Consider the following 21,181-nt stretch of genomic DNA (forward strand, 5'->3'; position numbering starts at 1 on the left):
ATTCCAATATCTATCCTCCTTGAGGATCTGAATCTGTTTTTCCTATTTCTTATGACTCACATAGTAGTTTTCCTTATTGTATGTTTGGTGATCTTTGACTGTTGAGCTCATTTCTTGTCTAACTGAGGGAAGTCCTGTGGGCCTAAGCTGGATATGCTTTCCTCCAGAGAGGGTTTGTTCCTTGTTGTACCAGTTGCCATAGAGTGCCACTGATCTGGGCTTTGGCCTCCTACAGAATCCCAGCCTCAGCTTTTCTAACTTAGCCCAACGCTCAGAATCCACCTAGCAGACATTGCTACTATGGCCTTCAGCCTTCCCACTATTTCATTCTACCCTTAGTTTGCTACCACTTTGGATCAAGCACACAGGGTTCTTTTGTGTGAAGGGGAGAATGGGGATGGAAGTAGGTAGTGTTCTTAGGGGTTTGCACTCCTTTTGTGAGACCAGTAACACTTCAAGAGGTGTGTCCTAGGCAGGATATAGTTGTGAGAAATTCTTTTGAGTGACCAATCAGCCATATTGGAAGCAAAAGTCCCCAAAGTTTGGGGGTATTATGTTAATTTTCCAAACATAAGTAGAGAGAACAGTGCAACGAGTTTAAGTAGCTAAAAGTGAAGAGATTAGTACATTGATCACCCACATACCCATAACCCAGCTAGAAGTATTGTTAATTCATGGCCACACTGGTTTCATCTGTACTCGCCCAACTGCCCACTCTCCTAGATTATTTTGAAGCAAATCCCAGGCATCTGAATTTATTTATATGCATTTTAGGATATGCCTATAAAAGACACTGTGAGCTTCTCATAATGTCAGGCCAGTATGTAAATGTGCACAGTTTATAAATAAGGAGGCAAAATTCTATGTAACATTCTATTTATGCATTGGTTCCTGGTCACTTTTTGAACTTAAAGTATTACATGATGCTAAAATGCCCCCCAAATTATTTTTTAAAAGATTGCTGTATGTCTAAGTTTAGTGTTACATAAGTATTATATCACAATTCTTTGAAAATCAAGAGCCTTTATATCATATTTGATAGATAATAGCAGGAAACACTTAAACGGTACTTACTATGAACCATTCTAAGCCCTCTACGTGTATTAAACTCATTTAATTCTCACAACAGTCCTATGAGATAAGTACTGTTTTCATCTCCACTCTATAAATGTGAAAACCGAGACATGGAGAGTTTCAGTAACTTACCCAAGATCTTAAAGCCAGTAAGTGATGAAGCTGGGGTTTGTACCCAGACAGGCTGGATCTAGAGCGGGGGTGTCAAACTCATTTTCACCCGGGGCCACATCAGCCTTGTGGTTGCCTTCAAAGGACCGAATGTAACTTCAACTCCTTAACAGTTAAGTAGTAGTTACATTTATACAGTCCTAAAATTATTGCGGCCCTTCGAAGGCAACCTTGAGGCTGGTTTGGCCCCCGGTGGAAATGAGTTTGACACCTCTGATAGAGGCTGTGCTTTTAAACCACTATACACACTGCCTCTCTCAGAAAAATTAGCAGATTTCCACAACCATCTTTCAAAATTGTGTCTTCCATAGTAGATGTATCTGTTTTGGAATTTACTACATGGACCAAACTTATACCTGTTTCTGAAATTTTGGCCTTCAATATTTAGCTTAGTTTTTTTTTTTTTAATTACTTACATTTCTGGCTTTGGAGTTTATTACTATAAAAAGTATCTATCATTTCATGCTTATAATTTGTGTAATTTAGGTACACTTCATGTCGGTGATGAAATTCGAGAAATCAATGGCATCAGTGTGGCTAACCAAACCGTAGAACAGCTGCAAAAAATGCTTGTGAGTAGATGAAAGTTTCTTTTTCTTTGACTAAGGTTGACTTTCAGTTTGTTAGCTTTCTTTTTAAGGCACCAATAAGAGGTATTCTTTTGCAATCAGTATCTCTGATACCACCATGTGTGTGAACTTGAACTTAGACAACATTCATCAACACTGACAACAAGGAAAATATTTACATGCAACAGAGTTTAGAAACATTTTACCCATCTTTAGCAGTGTGGGCTTTAACACTTTCCTTTCAAGCTTTATCTGCTATTTTTTTTTATCAAGCAGATGTTTAAAGAAAACCTTCTCTTGCCGGGCTGCTGTGTCTCAGTGGATTGAGTGCCAGCCTGCGAACTGAAGGTCTCCGGTTCATTTCCCAGTCAGGGCACATGCCTGGGTTGCAGACCAGGTCCCAAGTAGGGGGTGTGCAAGAGGCTACCATGCATTGATGTTTCTCTCCCTCTCTTTCCCCCTTCCCCTCTCTCTAAAAATAAGTAAATAAAGTCTTTTTAAAATTTTTTAAACCTTTAAGTAAAAAATAAAATAAAATTTTTTAAAAGAAAGAAAAGAAAACCTTCCCAGCTGTGCATACCTTTCAACTAGTTTCTCACTGACCTCGACTCTGCTGACATCAGCAATGTCAGAAACCTCTTTCCTGTCTAGCTGAGTCATAGCCAGCTATATTGGGTTTGTCTACAACAGAGAGGGGAGGAAAGTTATAGCAGACAAGGCCATTTGACCATACAGATCCAAAATTTGTGTTCAGATTAGGCTTTGGATTTTAGGGGTGGAGGGGGACAGTGGGCAGAATGACAGGCCCTGGCAAGCAAAGGGAAATATTTTGGACTTCTGGTCCCAGATCTTCCCACCACAACAGAGCAGCCTCCTATGTTGTGAATATCTATTAAGTGTGAAACAATCACATAGACTTACTATTGTAAAAAACAAGGTCAAATCATGAAACAAAGCAAATTTTATGTAGTATACCATCATAATGTAGCCTACCAAATATATTTTTTATGTAATTACTTAGTTATTCTATTGTCCAGGTCAGTTTCTATTCACTTTTGAAAGACACGTCACTTAGAGTTTTTTGTATTCATGTCTATAAAAAGGTACATGTCAGGTCTGTAATGCCACTGCTACATGAACAAGGCAGTCAGCCTTGACTTTGCAGGGCTTTTCCCAGGAACAATTTAACTGTTACAGTAAGTGGTCTCTGCGTGATAACTTGGTTTCCTGTTAGACCCAGGTGCTCTCAGCTGAGCTTACATTAATTGCCCTCACACCTTTTGATGGCTTCTTACATGGTTTTTGTGCAACATTTGTTAGTTAAGAAAGCTGTCTTTTCTTCCTCCAGCGGGAAATGCGGGGGAGCATCACCTTCAAGATCGTGCCAAGTTACCGCACTCAGTCATCATCCTGTGAGGTAATAGCTTGAACAAAACACTCTGTCTCCTCTGGGTTCTTAACTAACTGTCTGCTCATGGCTGAATGTTTTGGCTTTCTGGGAAATTGTTTCTGCCTGTGCTGTTGATCACTGCACACCAATTTTACAACAAAGATAACGGAACAGAGTAGGTCCCATCCACCTACTCAGCCCTACTTCTATGGGGACCTCCTTAGCACTTTAACTTGCTGCAGGCCGGAATCAAAGCAAAATATAGAGAAGCTACAGTTAATGACATAAGCCTTAATAAAGAACAAGTAGAGTCTCTGAGGGAAAAAATTAAGGTTATAATTGCAATAACATTTCCAGGAAGTACATTCACTTCCCTTATTGAGAAATCACATAGTTCTTCTTTCTAAGAATCTGAGAAGCAATCTGTTTCTGTCAAGATAGAGTCATTTAAATAATTGTGACACATCTCTAGATGGATGTTAAGTCTGTGAGGAATTGATAACTAACATTCTGAGAGGAGTATAGGCTTTTGCAATATTTTGTGAAGTTGTTTAAACTTGGAACGTTACATGATTTATAAACAAGTTTTGTAGAGTAATACAACACCAAAGTTTCTTTCTTACAATATAGGTTTATCGTATAGAAATTGTCACTTTTTCAACCTCTATTATTCAGTGTTATGTTGGTTATTAAATGAGATTCAAGGATCTATTCTTTTTATATTTGGAAATACAAACTGGCATGAATGGTATCGTCCTTCAGTCATTGCACAGTCAGCTGGAGGATTATTTTCTTGGAGCCTGTTCTTTCCATGTACACCTTCCAAGTATGTGTACATCAATATGAAATACACATTTCCTATACTTAATTTTTAAGACTGACAAGTAACTTATTGGAACTCATCTAGAAAATGGAATTTGTACTTAGGAGAGGTTGCAGGAGAAATCGTAATGCTTCCTTCATTCCCTAGCAGTGCTATGAATCTCACAAGAAAAATCAGGCTTTCTATACTTTCTGAACCTATTAAAGAGATGTATAAGAATTTGTAGTTTTGTTAAGTATGTTTTTAGAGCCATGACAATTGGGGTTTCTGTTTACATCAGGTCTTGAGCTCCTCTTGGTGGCTTTTTATGGAACTTCAAATAATACTATGTTGTAAAAGGAAATGCAGAACTGTTTCTGCTCCAGGATTTGCAGTTTTGAAATTTGTTGCCTAGAACACAAACCTTGCTGGGAAAGGGAGGCTGTCACACATACATTTTATGTAAAGCATTTTAATACTCTAAAATCGCAGGTGGTCCTCATACCATTTCTCATCATTAAAGAAATTTAGTAAACACGATTGATTTTTGTCTTTTGCCACGGTGGGGGTGCTAAGTAACCAGAAGGTACTGTTCGTTATTAATATAACATAGATTTCTCTTGAGTTTTTAAGTAGTTGACCTAGTTCGGGGGTGGGAACAGTACTAAACATGTAAATTCTACGTTGTTGAGTAAGAAAAGCTCCCCCCTTGCCTTCTTTACCTCTGAATAATATGAAAAATGATACTCCCCTCCTAGCTACACTCCCAACCTGTTTGACCTCCTGTGCTCTGGCAGAATTTAAGCCTGTGGTTGCACTTTTCCCAACTGGGACAGTACTTCCCAAAGGAATGCTCTCTGGCCACCTGCATCAGCATCCCCCTGGCCCTACTGACTGGAGTCTGTTGCAGTGGTACCTAGAGATCAGTCTGCTCACTAACATTTGAGAAGGCTCATCTAAGGGATCCCATTATTTAAAAGACTAATGAGTTTCAGAAGTTTTCTTTAAATCTTCAGGGGTTGGGGGTGTGGCGGGGAACATGTCTTTCAAGCAGGCATGAATATTTCAAAGGTTTCAAAGAACTCTACTAACCCAAAAATTTTAAAATACCTACTTTCTTCTTCTCCTTGGTCTTATCATTAAAATTGATTTGGACAGTAAGGGAATGGAGCCTGGAAAGGATTTTGATTGTGTCGAATAATATGGAGAGTGCAGTTGAAGTACTAGGGCTCTGGCTCCTGGGATCTTTGCCAGAAGTGTAATGCTTTGAGAGGCTCAAGATTGTTGTTTTAATCAATCTGCTAAAATGATCTCAAGAATAAAGGTTTCTTCTCCAGTGTATATCTGTTTTTTACCCTTATTTGTAATATTTGTCTTAGAACGATCCCAAGGTGATTACGATATGAGAAGTCTTTTTTTAGGTTAGTTTCACTTCAAATGAAGTCATTCAGTAATTTTTTACATTGAGGTACCTAAAAATTACTAAATACTTCTTAAACCTATTGTTTTATAAAAATTAGGTGATTGGGATCTTCAGCACAATGATTTTATAGTAATACTTGTCATTTTAGAGCACTAGATAAGATTTTAATATCAAGTCCCTCTTCTGGGTCTCATTTAAAGAAAGCAAAGGTTAGAGGATGTTGGAGATAGGAAAGAAATTGTTAATGAATGACACGGTCATCACTTACAGTATGTGACTCTATAAATGGCAACGTTTTTTTCTTACTTTCTATAAAAACATGCAAATAAGTCAGTATGGCGCCTATGCAGCTGAAACCTCAAAGGGAAATGGTTGTCAGATTGTGGTTGTAACTGTTGATGTGAATATCTCTGTTTCTGTGCTGGTGTTCTTTGTTAATGAACCTTGTGTCTTATTTCAGAGAGATTCCCCCTCCACTTCCAGACAGTCCCCAGCTAATGGTCATAGCAGCACTAACAATTCTGTTTCGGTAAGAACTCGAGCTTCACACAGCAAAGTGTGACAATTTTGTTGGTGCCACCTGCCATGAGTGTTCTAGTTACATGTGTTCAGTGGAAATATTGTCTTCTGCCAATATACAAGGCTACTACGGCTACAATGCAGTTTACTCCTGGAAAATCTGTTTGCAGCATTTTCTTCTCAGTAAAATCCCTTCCATTAGTTACATGTAAAGACATGTAGTTCAAGACTGCTTTGGTCATTCTCAAAATATTTCTGTGTCACCCCACAAGTATTTATGACTTTGCTCAAACTTAAGCAAAGGATGTAAATGGAAATTTTGGAAGTTTCTAAATATCTTTTTATTTTGAGAAAGATAAATAAATGTATGGAGTTTGCAGAGCAGGCATTTGGGTCTTGGGCTTTGTAGTTGTCTTTTCTGAGTGATATCAGCAACGTGTTTTAGTTTCCGCTATCTAAGTTTATGAATTGGTGTGCCCTCTGTTTTTGTGGTACGTGCACATATTTTTGTGGATTACAAGCCTTGCCTGGGTATGAAAAGCAAAAGGAACTGGCTTCCAACTGCACTTACGCCCCGCTATTATCACATCTTTAACACAAAGTACTTTACATTCTGATTTAAATTTGGAATTGTATTTTTTTCAGAACTATCCATTTTGAAACATAAAAAGAAGTGTTTTTAGTTTATTTAAACAAATGGAAGCACTTACAGGTGCAAGTATGCAATATTTGGGGGTAATAATCTTCTCTAAGTTGCTGGTATTGCTGTTAAAATTATTGAGAGTTCTAATAATGCAGCAGTATCGCTTTTTCCTAACTATTAATTTGCCCTTTGGAAAATATATCAACTTTTTCTATCAGGTAAAATTTTAAATAATTTAGTGATCATCTCAAATGGAATGATATCAGTAAGTGAAATTATGGAAGAAAATTTCCTATGACTTTTATTTTCAACTTCAAAATAGGCCATAAAGGAGTTCATTTGTAACAGTTAACATTTAATAATTCTAAGATGGTGAAAATTCATACAACCATCAAATTTTTCAAAATCTAAAAGGTTGCAGTGACTAAGTTGAAAAGGGCAACAGCTCTTTTTGGTTTGGGTTTTTTTTTTTTTTAAACAGGGCTGTTTCACTCACAGTGGCTTTTGTGTTGAAGATGCTGAGTTGTTTCTCAAGAACACATTTTCTCTCTGCTTAAACTTACCTGCTTTCTTCAGCTTGCTGCTAAATGGCCTGGGTTTGATTTTTTTTTTTATAACTCAACATTTCTGAGAAATGGAATGATGTATATTATCTCTTTACAACTTAAATCTAGCTCATTTTTTAACCATATTGTAACAGAACACACAAATTACCTTGTACTCTTGACAAGTAAATGAAAATTTTTCTCCTGGGTTGGCTTTATTCTACAGGACTTGCCATCAACTACCCAACCAAAAGGACGACAGGTGAATAGATATCCTCTATAGAAACTTCTCTAAACTGAGCTGCTAATAGCCAATCCTTTATTAACCCTTTCCATCCCATAATGTCTGCATTTTGGACCATAACATTTTAGCATTGAAAGCTTGTACCATTTCATTTTAACACATTAAACATGACTAATTCTCTATAAAGATTTTTCCCTACATCTTTGTAGCTGTGATGGTTATTGTAATTTCAACCTGATAATTGTGTCGATGATTAAGAATTCAGCCTTTCGAGGGGTCTTAAGAGCCTGCCTCTGAGGTGGAAAAAATGTTAAAGCTTACAAAATTCTTAGTATTCTGAGAATAACTAAAATGTACATGCTGGTGAACATTCTTCAGCAATAATTTTTTGAAATTTGAAGGCTTCTTCTTAATTTGCATTTACAGTGAAAAATAAGAACATAAATATCCTGAGTTTACGTCCTTGTATGCCTCTGTTAACTCAAACCTGAAAAGTTAAGTGCTGCCTAACACTGGCGAGTAACTTTTGATGTGCCAGCTCCTTCAAAGTGTGGATTTTAGGTTCAAATGCAGAGACTTGTTAATCTTATAGGCTGGATTCCTGAAAAGAAACTTAAATAGAATAATTACACAATAGTCCCAAAGCCTTCAGGTTGGTTTTACAGTGACTTAAACATTAATATTCAAATTTAATTTCAAGAGATAGAATTTTTTGTGGGTTTTTTCATGAAATGTGGTATTAAAAATAATCCAATTTAGAGTTAAAATTTGCGTAAGTTAGCCCCGGTAGGGTTTGCCCACAGTTTAGTATTGACTGCGTAAGTAATCCAGCATTCTACACTGGCTACGCTATCTTAAAGCATTTAGAAACCCAGTAATTCATAAAACGCTACCATATGATAACCCCTTACATGCTAGTCTGTTTTATTTTATAATATTTACTAATTATATTTATGTATCATAAAACTTAAAAGCATTGACCTCTGTGCTGACTTCAAACATTACATTGGCAAAGCCGGGATTCACATTTATTTTTCTTCTCTACAAAGAGCAAAATACCAATATAAAGCCTAATTCTTTTTTAAAAAATAAAACTATTTTTAAATGATCTTTAAAATTGTTTGAATTACATTTAAGTTTATCAGCAGTGTGTAGACCCAAAACCAGTTGTCGTGTAGGCATGTTACAGCAAGGTCCCACCAACACAGTGTTCTTGCTAGTTTGGTACCATTTGGTGCTTTAGGGTTAAAATCCACCCTGAATGCTGGTGTTTATGGCTTAAAGGCTGCCACTTGTTCATGACAACTTATCCGTAACATCAACTAAACATACGCAGATTTTACAATGGTAAGCATACATCTCTATCTAATTATAGGCCTATTCTGTTATAGTAAAAGCCAAAAACAAGTATCTTAAGTGTTCCCTCCAAATAAAAACAACAAAGATTTAAACCTGTACACATCAAATGTAGTACATTGTTTCCAGTGGTTTTGTGTGTTGTATTTCCATGCATCATTTTTGTTTTCACCATCTAATGTCCTGTTTGTATTGTAAGTGTTGGTGTGTAGTTACTAGGTTAGCGCTGTTTTCTTTCACATCACCATGGCACCCTTTCTTACAAACTCCTGTTTTATAGATCTATGTAAGAGCACAATTTGAATATGACCCAGCCAAGGATGACCTCATCCCCTGCAAAGAAGCTGGCATTCGATTCAGAGTTGGTGACATTATCCAGATTATTAGTAAGGATGATCACAATTGGTGGCAGGGTAAACTGGAAAACTCCAAAAATGGAACTGCAGGTCTCATTCCTTCTCCTGAACTTCAGGAATGGTATGTTTTTGTTGTTTTGTTTTATTTTGTTTTATAATAAAAACGAAACCCTGCCCCTCCACTTTTTAACTTCATATTACTGTTTTATGGTATAAAACCTGTTTAATCTATTCCTTGCTTTACTAGCCAAACAAAATTCAAGTTAGTCATCAAAGAATTCTAAATCCTCGGCGTCAAATGAGTTCCTACTGATACAGTGAGATCTTTGTTTTACATAGCAGGACAGAGGAGGGTCTGGAGAGAGGTTGAGTGACTAGCCTCAGGTACCTGTCACGTCATGGCAGAGCCCACCACTACTATATGCTGTTTCAATCCCATTAGAAATGCATTTTTTTTATCCTCACCCAAGGACATGCTTACTGATTTTGTTTTTTTAGAGAGAGAGGGGAAGGATAGGAGAAAAACATCAGTGTGAGAGAGCAACATTAATAGATTTCCTCTTGTACGTGCCCCAGCTGGGGACCAAGCCCACAACCTACGCAATTGCCCTGATTGGGAATCAAACCTGCAACCTTTCGGTTCGTGGGACGACACCCAACCAACTGAGCCATACTGGCCAAGGCTAGAATTGCAATTTTTAAATGTTCCTCTTCTTGCCCGTCTGCGTGCTCTTACCACCCTATTCCACCCCACCAGCCACAAAAAACTCAAATGCCCTGATTCAGTGTCACTCAGGGTATTTTAAGATAAAATGTGTTTCACTGATAGAAGAAAAATGTAGTCAGATGCTTTGTTCTTTACCTTACCAGGTCTTTAAATATATGTCTGTTAGAAAGTTTGACCTTTGAAAGCAGGTGAAAGTCAGACAGTTTTTAGACACTAGTTTTAACTGAGAGAAGGAGTCACAGATTACTGTGCATTTTGGTAAATCTGTTTCTGCTATTATTGTTACACTTTGCTTCGTTGAACTTTTTTTTTTTTTGAACACCGTTGATAGTTTTACCTTTGTTGGTCCTTTGACAGTCTATCATAAATCTAGTGCAAAAGAGATAACTTTATGTCTGAGTTTTGTTTCATGTGACAAAAATAACCATTAGGCATTGTGCCAGTTTCTCCCAAAATACTTTAACCTACCTAAAAGAAATGAGAGGCACTGAGCTCATAGATATTTATAACTCCTTTTTGACGCATTTTTCTCACTAATTAAAGGGATTTCTCAGTTAATCACTGGTTTGATTGCCTCTTTCAGCTGTCCCCTGTTTCCCCAAAGCAGTCTTAAATTTAGAATGTTAGAGCTGATAAGAACTTCAGCTGCCACCATTTTGCAGAAGGATTTGTAAACCCAGCTAGAGGACGTGGCAGCCTTCTACTTGGGATTGTCTTTCAGTCTGATCTTCAAGAAACAGTCTAAGCGTTTGCAGGAAGAGTCATCTGGATGCTGCTGCTGGTGTTGTTATATATTACTGATATTTATGTTTTAGAAAGTGTATTCTTGAATGTTGCTGTATATTATGAGCATTTACTGAAAATAATTATGTAGATGCCACACCTCTTCTGCCTAATCAGGTCATTTGTATAAATATGTTTCACTGCTACAAAACTCCACATCCTCTGGAGCAATCCTGAGAAATGGCAGCGGGAAAAGCAAGTTTGTTTCCTCTTTCCTGTAATGGTGAACTAGGTTATTTGAATCAATTCTCCTGCTGAATAAAATGAAAAGTGCTGCAGAAGATATGCTTTTGAAAATTACCTTAAAAGCATTGAGTAGCTGAAAAGGTATTGGGGAACTCAATGACCAATTTTTCTGTGAAAGCCATTAATCAGAGCAATAAAAATTCAAGTACCAAATTGGCCCGTTCAGCCAGGAGAGCATTTCAATTACCGTAAAACTTCTCTACCAGAGGACCAAGGTTAAGACCCAAAGCCCATACAAGAGAATCTGTTAGGAGACCCTTTCTACATTGTTAGGACTGCAAAAGGCTATGCCCCAGGTTAAGAGCAAGCAGGTAAGTATGCCTCTACTTGCCTTTCAACACCAGGGGACTGTAGAGAAGCCTGCTTTGTCAGTGAGCAAAGCAAAAGACCAGGAGTAAAAGAACAAAAATTGTGACCACCGGTCCACCTTGAATGGATTTCAGGGACACGTAGCTTGCGACAGCCAGGGAAACTGTAGCCATGCACTTGATTTGAGATTTCCCCCAATAGTTTCAACTGTCTGTTAGAAACAAAAAGATAGACTCATGAGAACACTTTTATCTTAGGCCTCATCTTAGAGCTCCTTCTAATCCCCCACATAAACTTTTTCAAGGGCAGTGACCAGCAAGTCAAAATAACCAGACATACAAGGAAACAACTGAAACCTGACAGAGACCCAACTGAAAATGGCAGTAGAAACAAACCCAAACTCACTTCATATATCGGAATTAGGAGACAAAAGTTTTTAAACAACTGTGCTTTTTAGGAGGTTTTTAAAAATCAGTAATAAGCTTGAAAACTATCTTCAGAGAACAGGAAAAATTTTAATGGCATAGCAGATTTTAAAAAGAACTTCCAAGAAAAAAAAAATGCAGCAGCAAAACTCAGTGGCCAAATACCTGTTAGAATGGCTTAAATTTTTTTAAGTTTTCATCAATGGCTAAATGGATAAACAAATGATGATGTATTCATACAATGGGATGCTATTGAGCTATTAAAAAGAATGAACTCTTGGTACGTAAAGCAATATGGATGAAACTCAAAGTCACTATGCTGAATTTCCAGGCAAAAAAAAGAGAACAAACTATATGATTCCATTTACATAAATTTGCAGAAAATGCAAAACTAATCTATAGTGAGAGATTGCCTGGGGTTCTGGGGAGGGAGGGAGAGATTACAGAGGGCCATGAGGAAATTCCTGGAGTGATGAAAATGTGTTTGTTGTTTTGATTGTAATGATGGTTTCATAGGGTATGTCCAAATTGATGAAATTATACACTTTAAAGATTCGGTTCATTGCAAAGAAACTGAACTCGATAAGCTGCAAAAACTCTAGAGGAAGAAAGGGATTCTAACTGTGGTGATGAAGAAGAGGCCCACTGGGCAGTATGTGCCTTGTGACCTAAGTGGGACTTTGGTGGTACAAGAAAGCACTCCCGGCTGAGGGGAAACAGCAAAGTCTCTTGCTGGAAAAGTGAACTGGTCTGTAGGATGTCAGAGGGCTTGCAATACTAACAAGAAGGATTTGAAACAATACTATCAACCAGACCCGAAAGCTTTGTTCAAGTACGTTGCTACCAACTTACATTTCTCACACCCTATAGATGAGAAATCAACTTTTGCACACAAATGCTTACCTTATTTCTCCTTGTTAAATTTCATCTTGCTGACAAGGCTCATCATTCTATGCCTTTGATATGTTTTGAGTCCCTGAATCTGTCATCCCTTCCCTTGCCTCAGCAATAACATGTTAAACTTGTTTCAAATTTCCCTCCTGATTGACCTAAATCCTAACACAGTTTCTCTGCTCTTACTGAGCTAAAAGAAATAACATTCCGATCCCAAGTGGCTGGTAAAAACCCATTTTATTCCTCTATCACTACACCATATATGGCCACACCACAAACTGTTACTGGGAACTTTTTGTTTTTATTTTTAGGCTTAAAAATATGTATTATAAGATACTCTGTATACTATAACACAAACTTCACAAGGTCAGGATTTTGTTTTAACCAGTCAAAAATTCCTCAGTTCTGTTTATGTTTCCAAAGATTCTGTGCCTCACAGAAGGTGTAGTTATGACTAACAGCACATATTAGCTTGTACTGGAAGAATCCTTAAAGCAAAGTCTTTATCAGCCTCCTCTGTATTCCATTTAGGCAATATATGGGGATTGACTTTGATGTGTTGCTAAGAGTTCACAGTATTTCCCAATAAATGTCTTTATCCTAACCTAAAATAAAGAAATAAATTTAAAAAAAAAAAACCCTCAATGAATGAGAGAGAGTAAGAGACATGAAGGACATTCTCCTCAAGAAAACAGAAGAGAACATTTCCCAACTCATCTCATGATGCCGGCACTTCCTAATACCAAAATTCAATAAAGGCAATTCAAGGAAACTACAATGTCCCTCACGAACATAGATATAAAAATTCTCAGCAAAATATTAGCAAGTTGAATCCAGAAATACATAAAAAGGATAATACATTTTGACCCAATGGAATTTGATCTGGGAATGTATGGCTGGTTCAACATTTGAAAACCAGTCATATTAATGACCCAATCCTCCATATTAATGGACTAAAAAAGAAAATCCACCTGATTTTATCAATAGATGCAGGGAAAGCATAAGATTTGATGCCCACTGATGATTAAAGCTCTCACAAAGTGAATTAAAGGGAACTTCCTTAACCTGATTGAGAGCATCCACAATAAACCTACAGCAAACATAATTGGAAAGGAAAAAATATTGCTGGTGATATGATTCTTTGTGTTGAAAGTCCAAGGAATCTATAGATAAACAGACAATATGAGATTTTAACAAGATGGCTTATAGATAATCAATACACAAAAATCAATTATATTCCTATTTACCAACAACAATCAGAAAACAAAATTTTTCAACATACCATATATAACACCACCTATTAACCCATAATACTATAAAGTATTCTTGCAAAAAATATGGAACTTAAATTTGATCAGGCCTCTTGATCTAATTACCTGTTTTCAGGAAATGGAAAACACAGAGGGACTTACTGAAAACACCACAGAGATGAAATCAGAAAAATCTGGAATTGGAAACTACAGGACAAACAACCAGTTTCTGCAACAAGTAAATTGCAAGAAGAAAAAAGAAAAAAAAAAAAGAGAGAGGGACCCTGTAGATTTAAAGGGAATTTAAAATATTTAGGGAGGAAATAATACAAACTTAGATTTGTTTCAAAATAATCTGGAGTGGGTTATTAAATTAAACAAAATAATCCATGAGTTAGTAAGTGTTGAAGCTGGATTTTTAGGTACTTGACATTCATTACACTATTCTCTTAATGTATGTTGGAAATTTTCAATATTACAGAATTTTTAAAATGCATTTATAAAACTTTTCTTTTAAATGAACAGCCTAGGAACAAATCTAATAAAGATGTTCAAAACACAGGATAAATCTTAAAATGTATTGAGACATTAAAGAAGTCCTAAATAAGTGGAGAGACACATTGTATTCATGTACTGGAAGACTCAATATTATAAAGATGTCTATTCCTCCCAGAATGATTCCGTGCAGTCCCAACCATTTTTGAAATCAGTAGGCTAATTTTAAAGTTTTCATGGAAATTCCCAAGATCAGGAATAGCCAAGATACTCTTCTAGAACACTAAGGAGGGAGATCGTACTCCACCTAATGCCAAAACTTACAAAGCTGGAGGGGGGCAAAGAGGGGAAATGGGGGACATAGTAATTAAGTTAATAAGGTTTGGGTATAGAGATGCTCAAAAGACCAGCTGAAGAGAACCCTAAAACACTCCCACACATTAAAATAGTCACTAGTGAGGAATGGATAGACTTTTCCATAATTCATGCTGGGACAATTGGGGATCCCTGGTGGGGGGATGTGGACAAGACAGACAATCCCTAACTTCACACCATACACAAAAATCAGTGTAAAAATCAGTAAGTTCTAGTGTATTAAAAACCAAAATATGAGACAAAACTGTAAACTCTTGAGAAGGTAATGTTGGAGTATATCTTCAGAGACGAAGAAAGACTTCTTACACAAGATATGAAAAATACTTCCTATGACAGAAAAGATTGCCAAAGTGACTAGATTAAAACTAATAAGTTATATTCATCAAAAGATACCATAAAAAGGGTAAAACAGGCAAGCCACAAAGTAGAAGACATCTGCAACATGTATGACTAGCAAAGGTGTAATATCCAGGCCATGTAAAGAATTGTTACAAATCAAAAAGACAGACAACTGGATAGGAGAACGGTTAAAAGACTTGAACAGGCACTTTGCGAAAGAGGAATGCCAATAAACATGAGAAGGTGCTCAATCTCATTAATAATCAGTGAAACACATACTCAGAACACTGTTATTTCATTACTTGCCCACCATGATGGCTAAACTTAAAGACTAATAATACCAAGTGTTGTCAAGATAGAGGAACATTAAGAACTCTCATACACCCTATGGAGTGTACATCAGTACCTCATTGGAAAATAACTTGGTTTCAATAGCATTTTATGGCATTCTGATGGTGATTTTGTATTCTCCTTATATATGGCTCACTCAGGGACCCCTAGGCAGTCGGTCCACAAGCAAAATAATTAAATAGGCAAACCCTTCTATGGAAATATCACACAATTATTTGCTTAGAGAGCAACGTTTAAACAACATTTGTGCATATGTTATAGGTGGGGAATATTATCATACAGAACAAAATTATAATTTCCTGATTGTATATCTAACTGTGGATTTAATCGTAGCATTTTTTTCTATCTTAGATTGGCATCTCCATGTAGTAATAGTGCCATTTATTAAGCATCTACTATGCCCGTCACTGTGCTAGGTACATTGTTAGCACTTTTTGTTCTAATCCATCCAAAAGACTCTAAGAGGTTAAGGAACTTGCCAGTAATGTACTGGCTAAGGGCGTGGGCTCTGGTGCCACACTGTCCTCCTTCTCCCACTTATTAGCTATGTGAGTTGGGGGCAAATTACTTAACTTCTCAGTCCCTTGATCCCCTCACCTGTAAAGTGGTGATGCAATTTTATGTGTTTGAAAAGACTAAATGAGTTAATACAAGTAAACTTCCCAGAAAAGCACCTACCACTAAATCAAAAAAAGCTAATTAAGTGATAGTCAAACCAGACCTTTCCACTATATGTCATGGTCATATGTATAGGCTCCCCATCTGTGTTATCATTTAGTATATGCTCAAGGAACACAATGTCATTTTATTATAAGCCTGTGTTTTTAAACCATTTCTAGGAAATTGTTGTGAAAGCCAAAGAACAACCTTTATCTGAATGACCTGAAAAATTTGTGAGGGGTATGTTCATGCAGGTTCATGTAAACTCTTCAAAATGGTTATCTTTCCCTTTTATCAACATAAAACTATACATTAGTTTCTTTTCTCTTTCTTTCTTTCTTTGTATGCTAGGCGAGTAGCTTGCATCGCCATGGAGAAGACCAAACAGGAGCAGCAAGCCAGCTGTACTTGGTTTGGCAAGAAAAAGAAGCAGTACAAAGACAAATATTTGGCAAAGCACAATGCAGGTAGGGGGAAGTATGACCGTTATTGAGGCCAGTGACACATCTCAAAGACCAAAACAGATGTCATACCTCAATTCAGTCTTCAGAGTTCTCTATCCAAAAATTCCACCATATGAGATCTTCATCAATTAGCAAAAACGTTATGAAACCCCTACCATCAATTATTATGTTGGTTGTTTCCCAGATACTTTACAGAGCTGTACTTTATAGGAAGAAAATGCTATTTGGAAATAGTATTCTCTGGGACAAGAGAATAAGAACCCAGTACATTAAGTTGTCCCCTGAGAAATGAGAGTTTGAGAGTTTGCTGAGTCACCAGGATTCTTGCCTCCTTGCTGAGATTTGTCTTGAGCAAACACCGTTGCTCTTGGCTCCTCTCTGGCCCTTGGACTTGGCCCTAGGACACATTTCAAAGGGCAGAGGTGCACTCTTAACAGAGAGCTGTGCTGCACATGGTTCAGTGACTGGTCTGAAAGAGCACAGATGACTTTGGAAACTAACTTGGTTTAGTCAGTTTCTGTGACTAGTCTTCTCTCACGATATTTCCTTGGCTCCTAAAAGACCAAAGCATTGACCTTCCCTTTATGGTATGTTTATCTATATGGAAGCATGCATACAGGTAACAGAAAGTACTCACTTGTTTGCTAAAAACTGAAATGAACACCAAAAAAGCATGATCTGTCATTGCGGAATTCCCAGAAGACTCACAGGATGTAATTTAAGTTAAAGAAAATGCATGGTGATATGCAGAGTGGGACTTACGTATTTTCCATAACTTCTTAATATGACTCCTTTTTAAGGAACTTTTCCTGAGGAATTGCAAGTCCCAACATTGGCATTAGATTAGTTCCCAAGGTTTCAGAAATAACTCCATAAATCAAACACGTGGCAAAAAATCAAGTGAATGCAATCATGCATGCCCAATTTGACAGTGTAATGTTTCTGACAAATAAAAAATGCATTTGTCTCTGTAGAATGTTATAATGTATGTTATTGCCGTGCATTAGGAAAAAATATTTAGAAACTCTGAATGGTTCATTTCTTATTCGGAGAATAAAAGTAAACATTTTGAAGTACTGTGTAATGTGGAATAAATGTAAGTGGCCACATTTTATTTCCAATAAATTGTATCATTTCTGATCATGTACCACTATAGAGCACTAGTGTGATAATGGCTTTTTTTGTTGTTTTATAAAAGGAAGAAACATTTAAGGCAGATTAGTTAAACATGACTTAGCAACTATTAATTGTAAATGCTCAAGTAGTACTATTTGAAGAAATTCACTGTAGTATGAGCAGAATGTTATTTAACACAGAATGGCAGTGGCTTTTGCCAAGGGTCCATAGTCACCTTTATTTTCATCAACTTCTAATGGTCTCACATGATGTGTCAACATTTTATTTAGATAGATATAGATATAGATAAATATAATTTTAAATGATATGGACAGATAAATGGCATTAAAATTAATTTAAACCTAGAAAAGCAAAGAACTAGCTGGTGAAGGCTGTCAGTTCTCATTAGCTTTATATTATACTAATAGAAAGCATGTAGACATGAGTATTCAGTTTGCCAATGTTCTTTAATTAAGCTCTGAGGAAAAATACAAAGCCAGTTGACTGAAAAACTAGAACCCCTAAATTCTGACAAAGAATCCATTGAACTGTTCACTTAAAAATGTTGCCTTTTTCCCTTTTTCCATGCTTTGACACCCTGGGGCATCACTGATCTTCCATCTGTTCTCCTGATTCATCAGTGGTCCTGCAAACACACCTGTTAGCTTAATAGGCCACCTGAGACAGGACCAGGAATGAGCACACCTGAGTAACCGCTACTTTCGAAAATGCCTAGGCTCTCGTGGGCCTCAAAACAGGGGAATCTCGAATCCCGTTAATCAGTCAAGGATATCTTTTCTAATTCTAAAATTCAGTGGATCTCACATTCTTTCATCAGTGGGCCTGACAAATGGATATCATTTAATGAAACCAAGTACTTATTTGCTGTCCCTTATCTCAGGCTTTAGCCCTGGTAAACATTGCCTATCAAGTTTGAAGGGTATCACCCTTGATAAAGAAGGCAAGCGCCTCCTAGGGATGGAATAGAATTGCCTTTTCTCTTTGGACATTATATGTCCTACCCCAAACCATGGACCTGTCCAAGCTCTTGTAAACTTAGAATTAAGAAAGTGGGAGAGATCCACCACTACCGCTTTTTTATCTTCAGCATTTCTAAGTGGTGGCCTTCTGGACCTCAGAGCCTTCCTTACCATGCTTGCAGTTTCGTCCTACATGTCGGTATTTGTCACTGTGAATGAGATGCTTCTTTCACGCCCTTTGATAGACAGTCTGAGCTTCTTACAAGGTCCTTGCAAAGCCACTCAAATTTCTTTGTAGAGCTTGTGTTTAGGCATATTTGTAATTGTCTAGTCAGAATGTCATTGTTAGGGTTCCCTTCCCCACAGAATCATCCGTCATGAGGTCTCCTGTTAGTTTTTCTGGTCGGGAGAAGATGTCTACTTTCCTGAACTTTCTGAAGTATGCTGCCCGGCAAGGCCTTTCTGTCACCATCACTTCAGGTTTCTTCCCCTTCACCAACCAACTCTTCCATTTTGTTCATTAAGTCCAGAAGATCCAGTTGCTTAGTGATTGTCTTGACAAGAGATGAAGGGAAGTCAAGTATTTTGTCAGCTGTTCTGCTTTTAGCTATGATGAAAGTTCTTTCTAATATGCAGCACGACCTATAGAAAGAATGCTCTAAAGGAGAGAAACAAATACTGGTGACCTCCACCTGGTGGATACTTTGAGAACTTTGAAATATCATATTCTTTCATACCAAAAACTAGCCAAATGGGCTCATGGGTCTCAAATCAAATTATATTTCAGAAGGATTTTTTTTTGGCTTTTTCAGAAGTGGGTTGTAAAATACAGTGGGAGATCTTCTCATAGTTCTCAGTAAATTAAAATAAGACCCATATGCTTTGTTTCCTGCTTCAAATATTTGAGAATTCAGCATATATTGATGGCAAGATCCAAACCTTACCGTCATTCTGAAGTTGTTGATGTTGTAGTAAAAATGAAGGATGGGAACTTTGTCAATATCTAGAACTGATGGGAATGATAATACTAGAATTGATTATTTCCATTTCTCCAGGAAATTGCACGTGTCTAGTTAAAGCAGAATTCTCTTCCAACTGTGTGGCCTACATCTCGCATTATAAAGTAGCAGTCTGTGAGCTGAATGTGACCCATAAATAAGTTTCGTTTTCCCCACATACACACAGTGTTTAAAGTAATAGTTAATCACATTTGAAAATCAGATATTTGACATAAAATGCTGGCTGTCTGCCTACCACTGGAAGAACAGAGGATATGGTAACACAAGGCCCACTTTCTTTTTGAATGACTCTAGGCTGTTGATGCCCCTTTTGAATCAGACACTCATTCTCTAGACACTCTCTCTAGGATGCACTGTCCCCACTACCCCATTCCTGCACCAGGCCCTCTCATTTCAGCCCATTAGCTGCTTGCTCACTGCAGGCATTTGAGTGTGTGCTCAGCCCAGTGTTACCAGTGTGCAATGTCTTTTCTAATTGAAGGTTTGTACCATATTTGAAGATACTTCTAGCTTTGCAAAACTGAGACAAGGAATCAATGTTAAAGGCTTATTTATGAAAAGATTCAACTGGGAAGTGGTTACCTAAATACTTGAAAGTGTCATAAATATTGAGTAGCTTACCGGGAAATCAAGATAATATGAGCCAACTATGCCAGACAGTATTTCTGAAGCCTTGGGAATAGATTTGATTATGGTGTGTATCGTGTTTACAGCAAATACATTTTCTGCAGCGCATAAAAGATTTTAGCCACATTAATTTGATGGGGAAAGTACTGTCATGCTCCTAGAAGAACTATACTCTTGAGGCATTGAGATTCCTCAGCCCTGGGACTTCCAAAATCAGTTTAAGATCAAGTCACTAATGTAAACTTTGAAAAAATATTCATTAACTCATTTTTTCAATGTTAGAGCCCTGAGCAGAGGTATTTAAATATCCTGTGATACCTTATTTACATACATCCATATGAACGTAGAAGAATTTTATAGTACCATTCATAGGTGTGTTTAAATTGTTTAATGCCACAAATTAGTACTGTTGACTTTTAAAAGCTATAACTCTTTTTTCTTTAATACAGACTACTCTAAAAACAACAGAAAGTGGCCCATAATCTCACTGCCCTGTGGACGTTTCTCTTTTTAAACAATAAAAGTAATAGGGACATGTGATTAGAAATTGCAAACAGTACAGGAAGGTACAAAATGAAAACCAAAAGGCTTCCACGTCTACAGTCCCTGAAGAAGTTTTCTTGTAACTATTTCCAGACAAAATTTCTATGCATATGCTAGTTTATAAACCCACTGGCTTTTATAGGAGGGTGTTGTTGAATTTTTATTAAATGGGTTTGTTTCTTAATGTGATTTATTTGCCTCATGTTTAGAATACTGCATGGTAAACTTTCTTTTGTGCATATTATACTTTTATTTTACTAATATATTAAAAGCCATATTTCAATGACCCCTGTACATTTTTCATGCCGTCTTACTCCCAATGGCCTCTGTGCATGTAAGTAACCTGTTGAGTGACTATGCCTCTTTGTTTTTTGACAGTTTCCTTTCATTCATTAAGTCTTTTTTTTAAATCAGTGAACATCTTAAAACCTTTAAAAATCCAATGTTTAAGTGTTCTCCTTATATTCCTTGTATGTCTTATTTTTT

At 37.0% G+C, this 21,181-nt stretch overlaps 1 protein-coding gene across 10 annotated transcripts in view; it reads left to right on the forward strand.

The window, feature by feature from the left end:
* The window catches only part of CASK (calcium/calmodulin dependent serine protein kinase), a 439,221-nt gene that overhangs the window by 396,856 nt on the left and 21,184 nt on the right, over positions 1–21,181 (forward strand). For 3 of the 10 annotated variants that reach the window (XM_053917273.2, XM_045187586.3, XM_053917274.2), the window contains 6 exons: positions 1,732–1,817; positions 3,163–3,231; positions 5,890–5,958; positions 7,363–7,398; positions 9,017–9,213; positions 16,298–16,413. In XM_053917273.2, the coding sequence (XP_053773248.1) occupies positions 1,732–1,817; positions 3,163–3,231; positions 5,890–5,958; positions 7,363–7,398; positions 9,017–9,213; positions 16,298–16,413 (573 nt within the window). The remainder of the gene's footprint in view (positions 1–1,731; positions 1,818–3,162; positions 3,232–5,889; positions 5,959–7,362; positions 7,399–9,016; positions 9,214–16,297; positions 16,414–21,181) is intronic. The other 7 variants (XM_053917278.2, XM_053917277.2, XM_053917279.2 and 4 more) reach the window with 3 other exon arrangements.

The sequence above is a fragment of the Desmodus rotundus genome, chromosome X (genome assembly GCF_022682495.2).
Source record: "Desmodus rotundus isolate HL8 chromosome X, HLdesRot8A.1, whole genome shotgun sequence".
Lineage (NCBI taxonomy): Eukaryota > Metazoa > Chordata > Mammalia > Chiroptera > Phyllostomidae > Desmodus > Desmodus rotundus.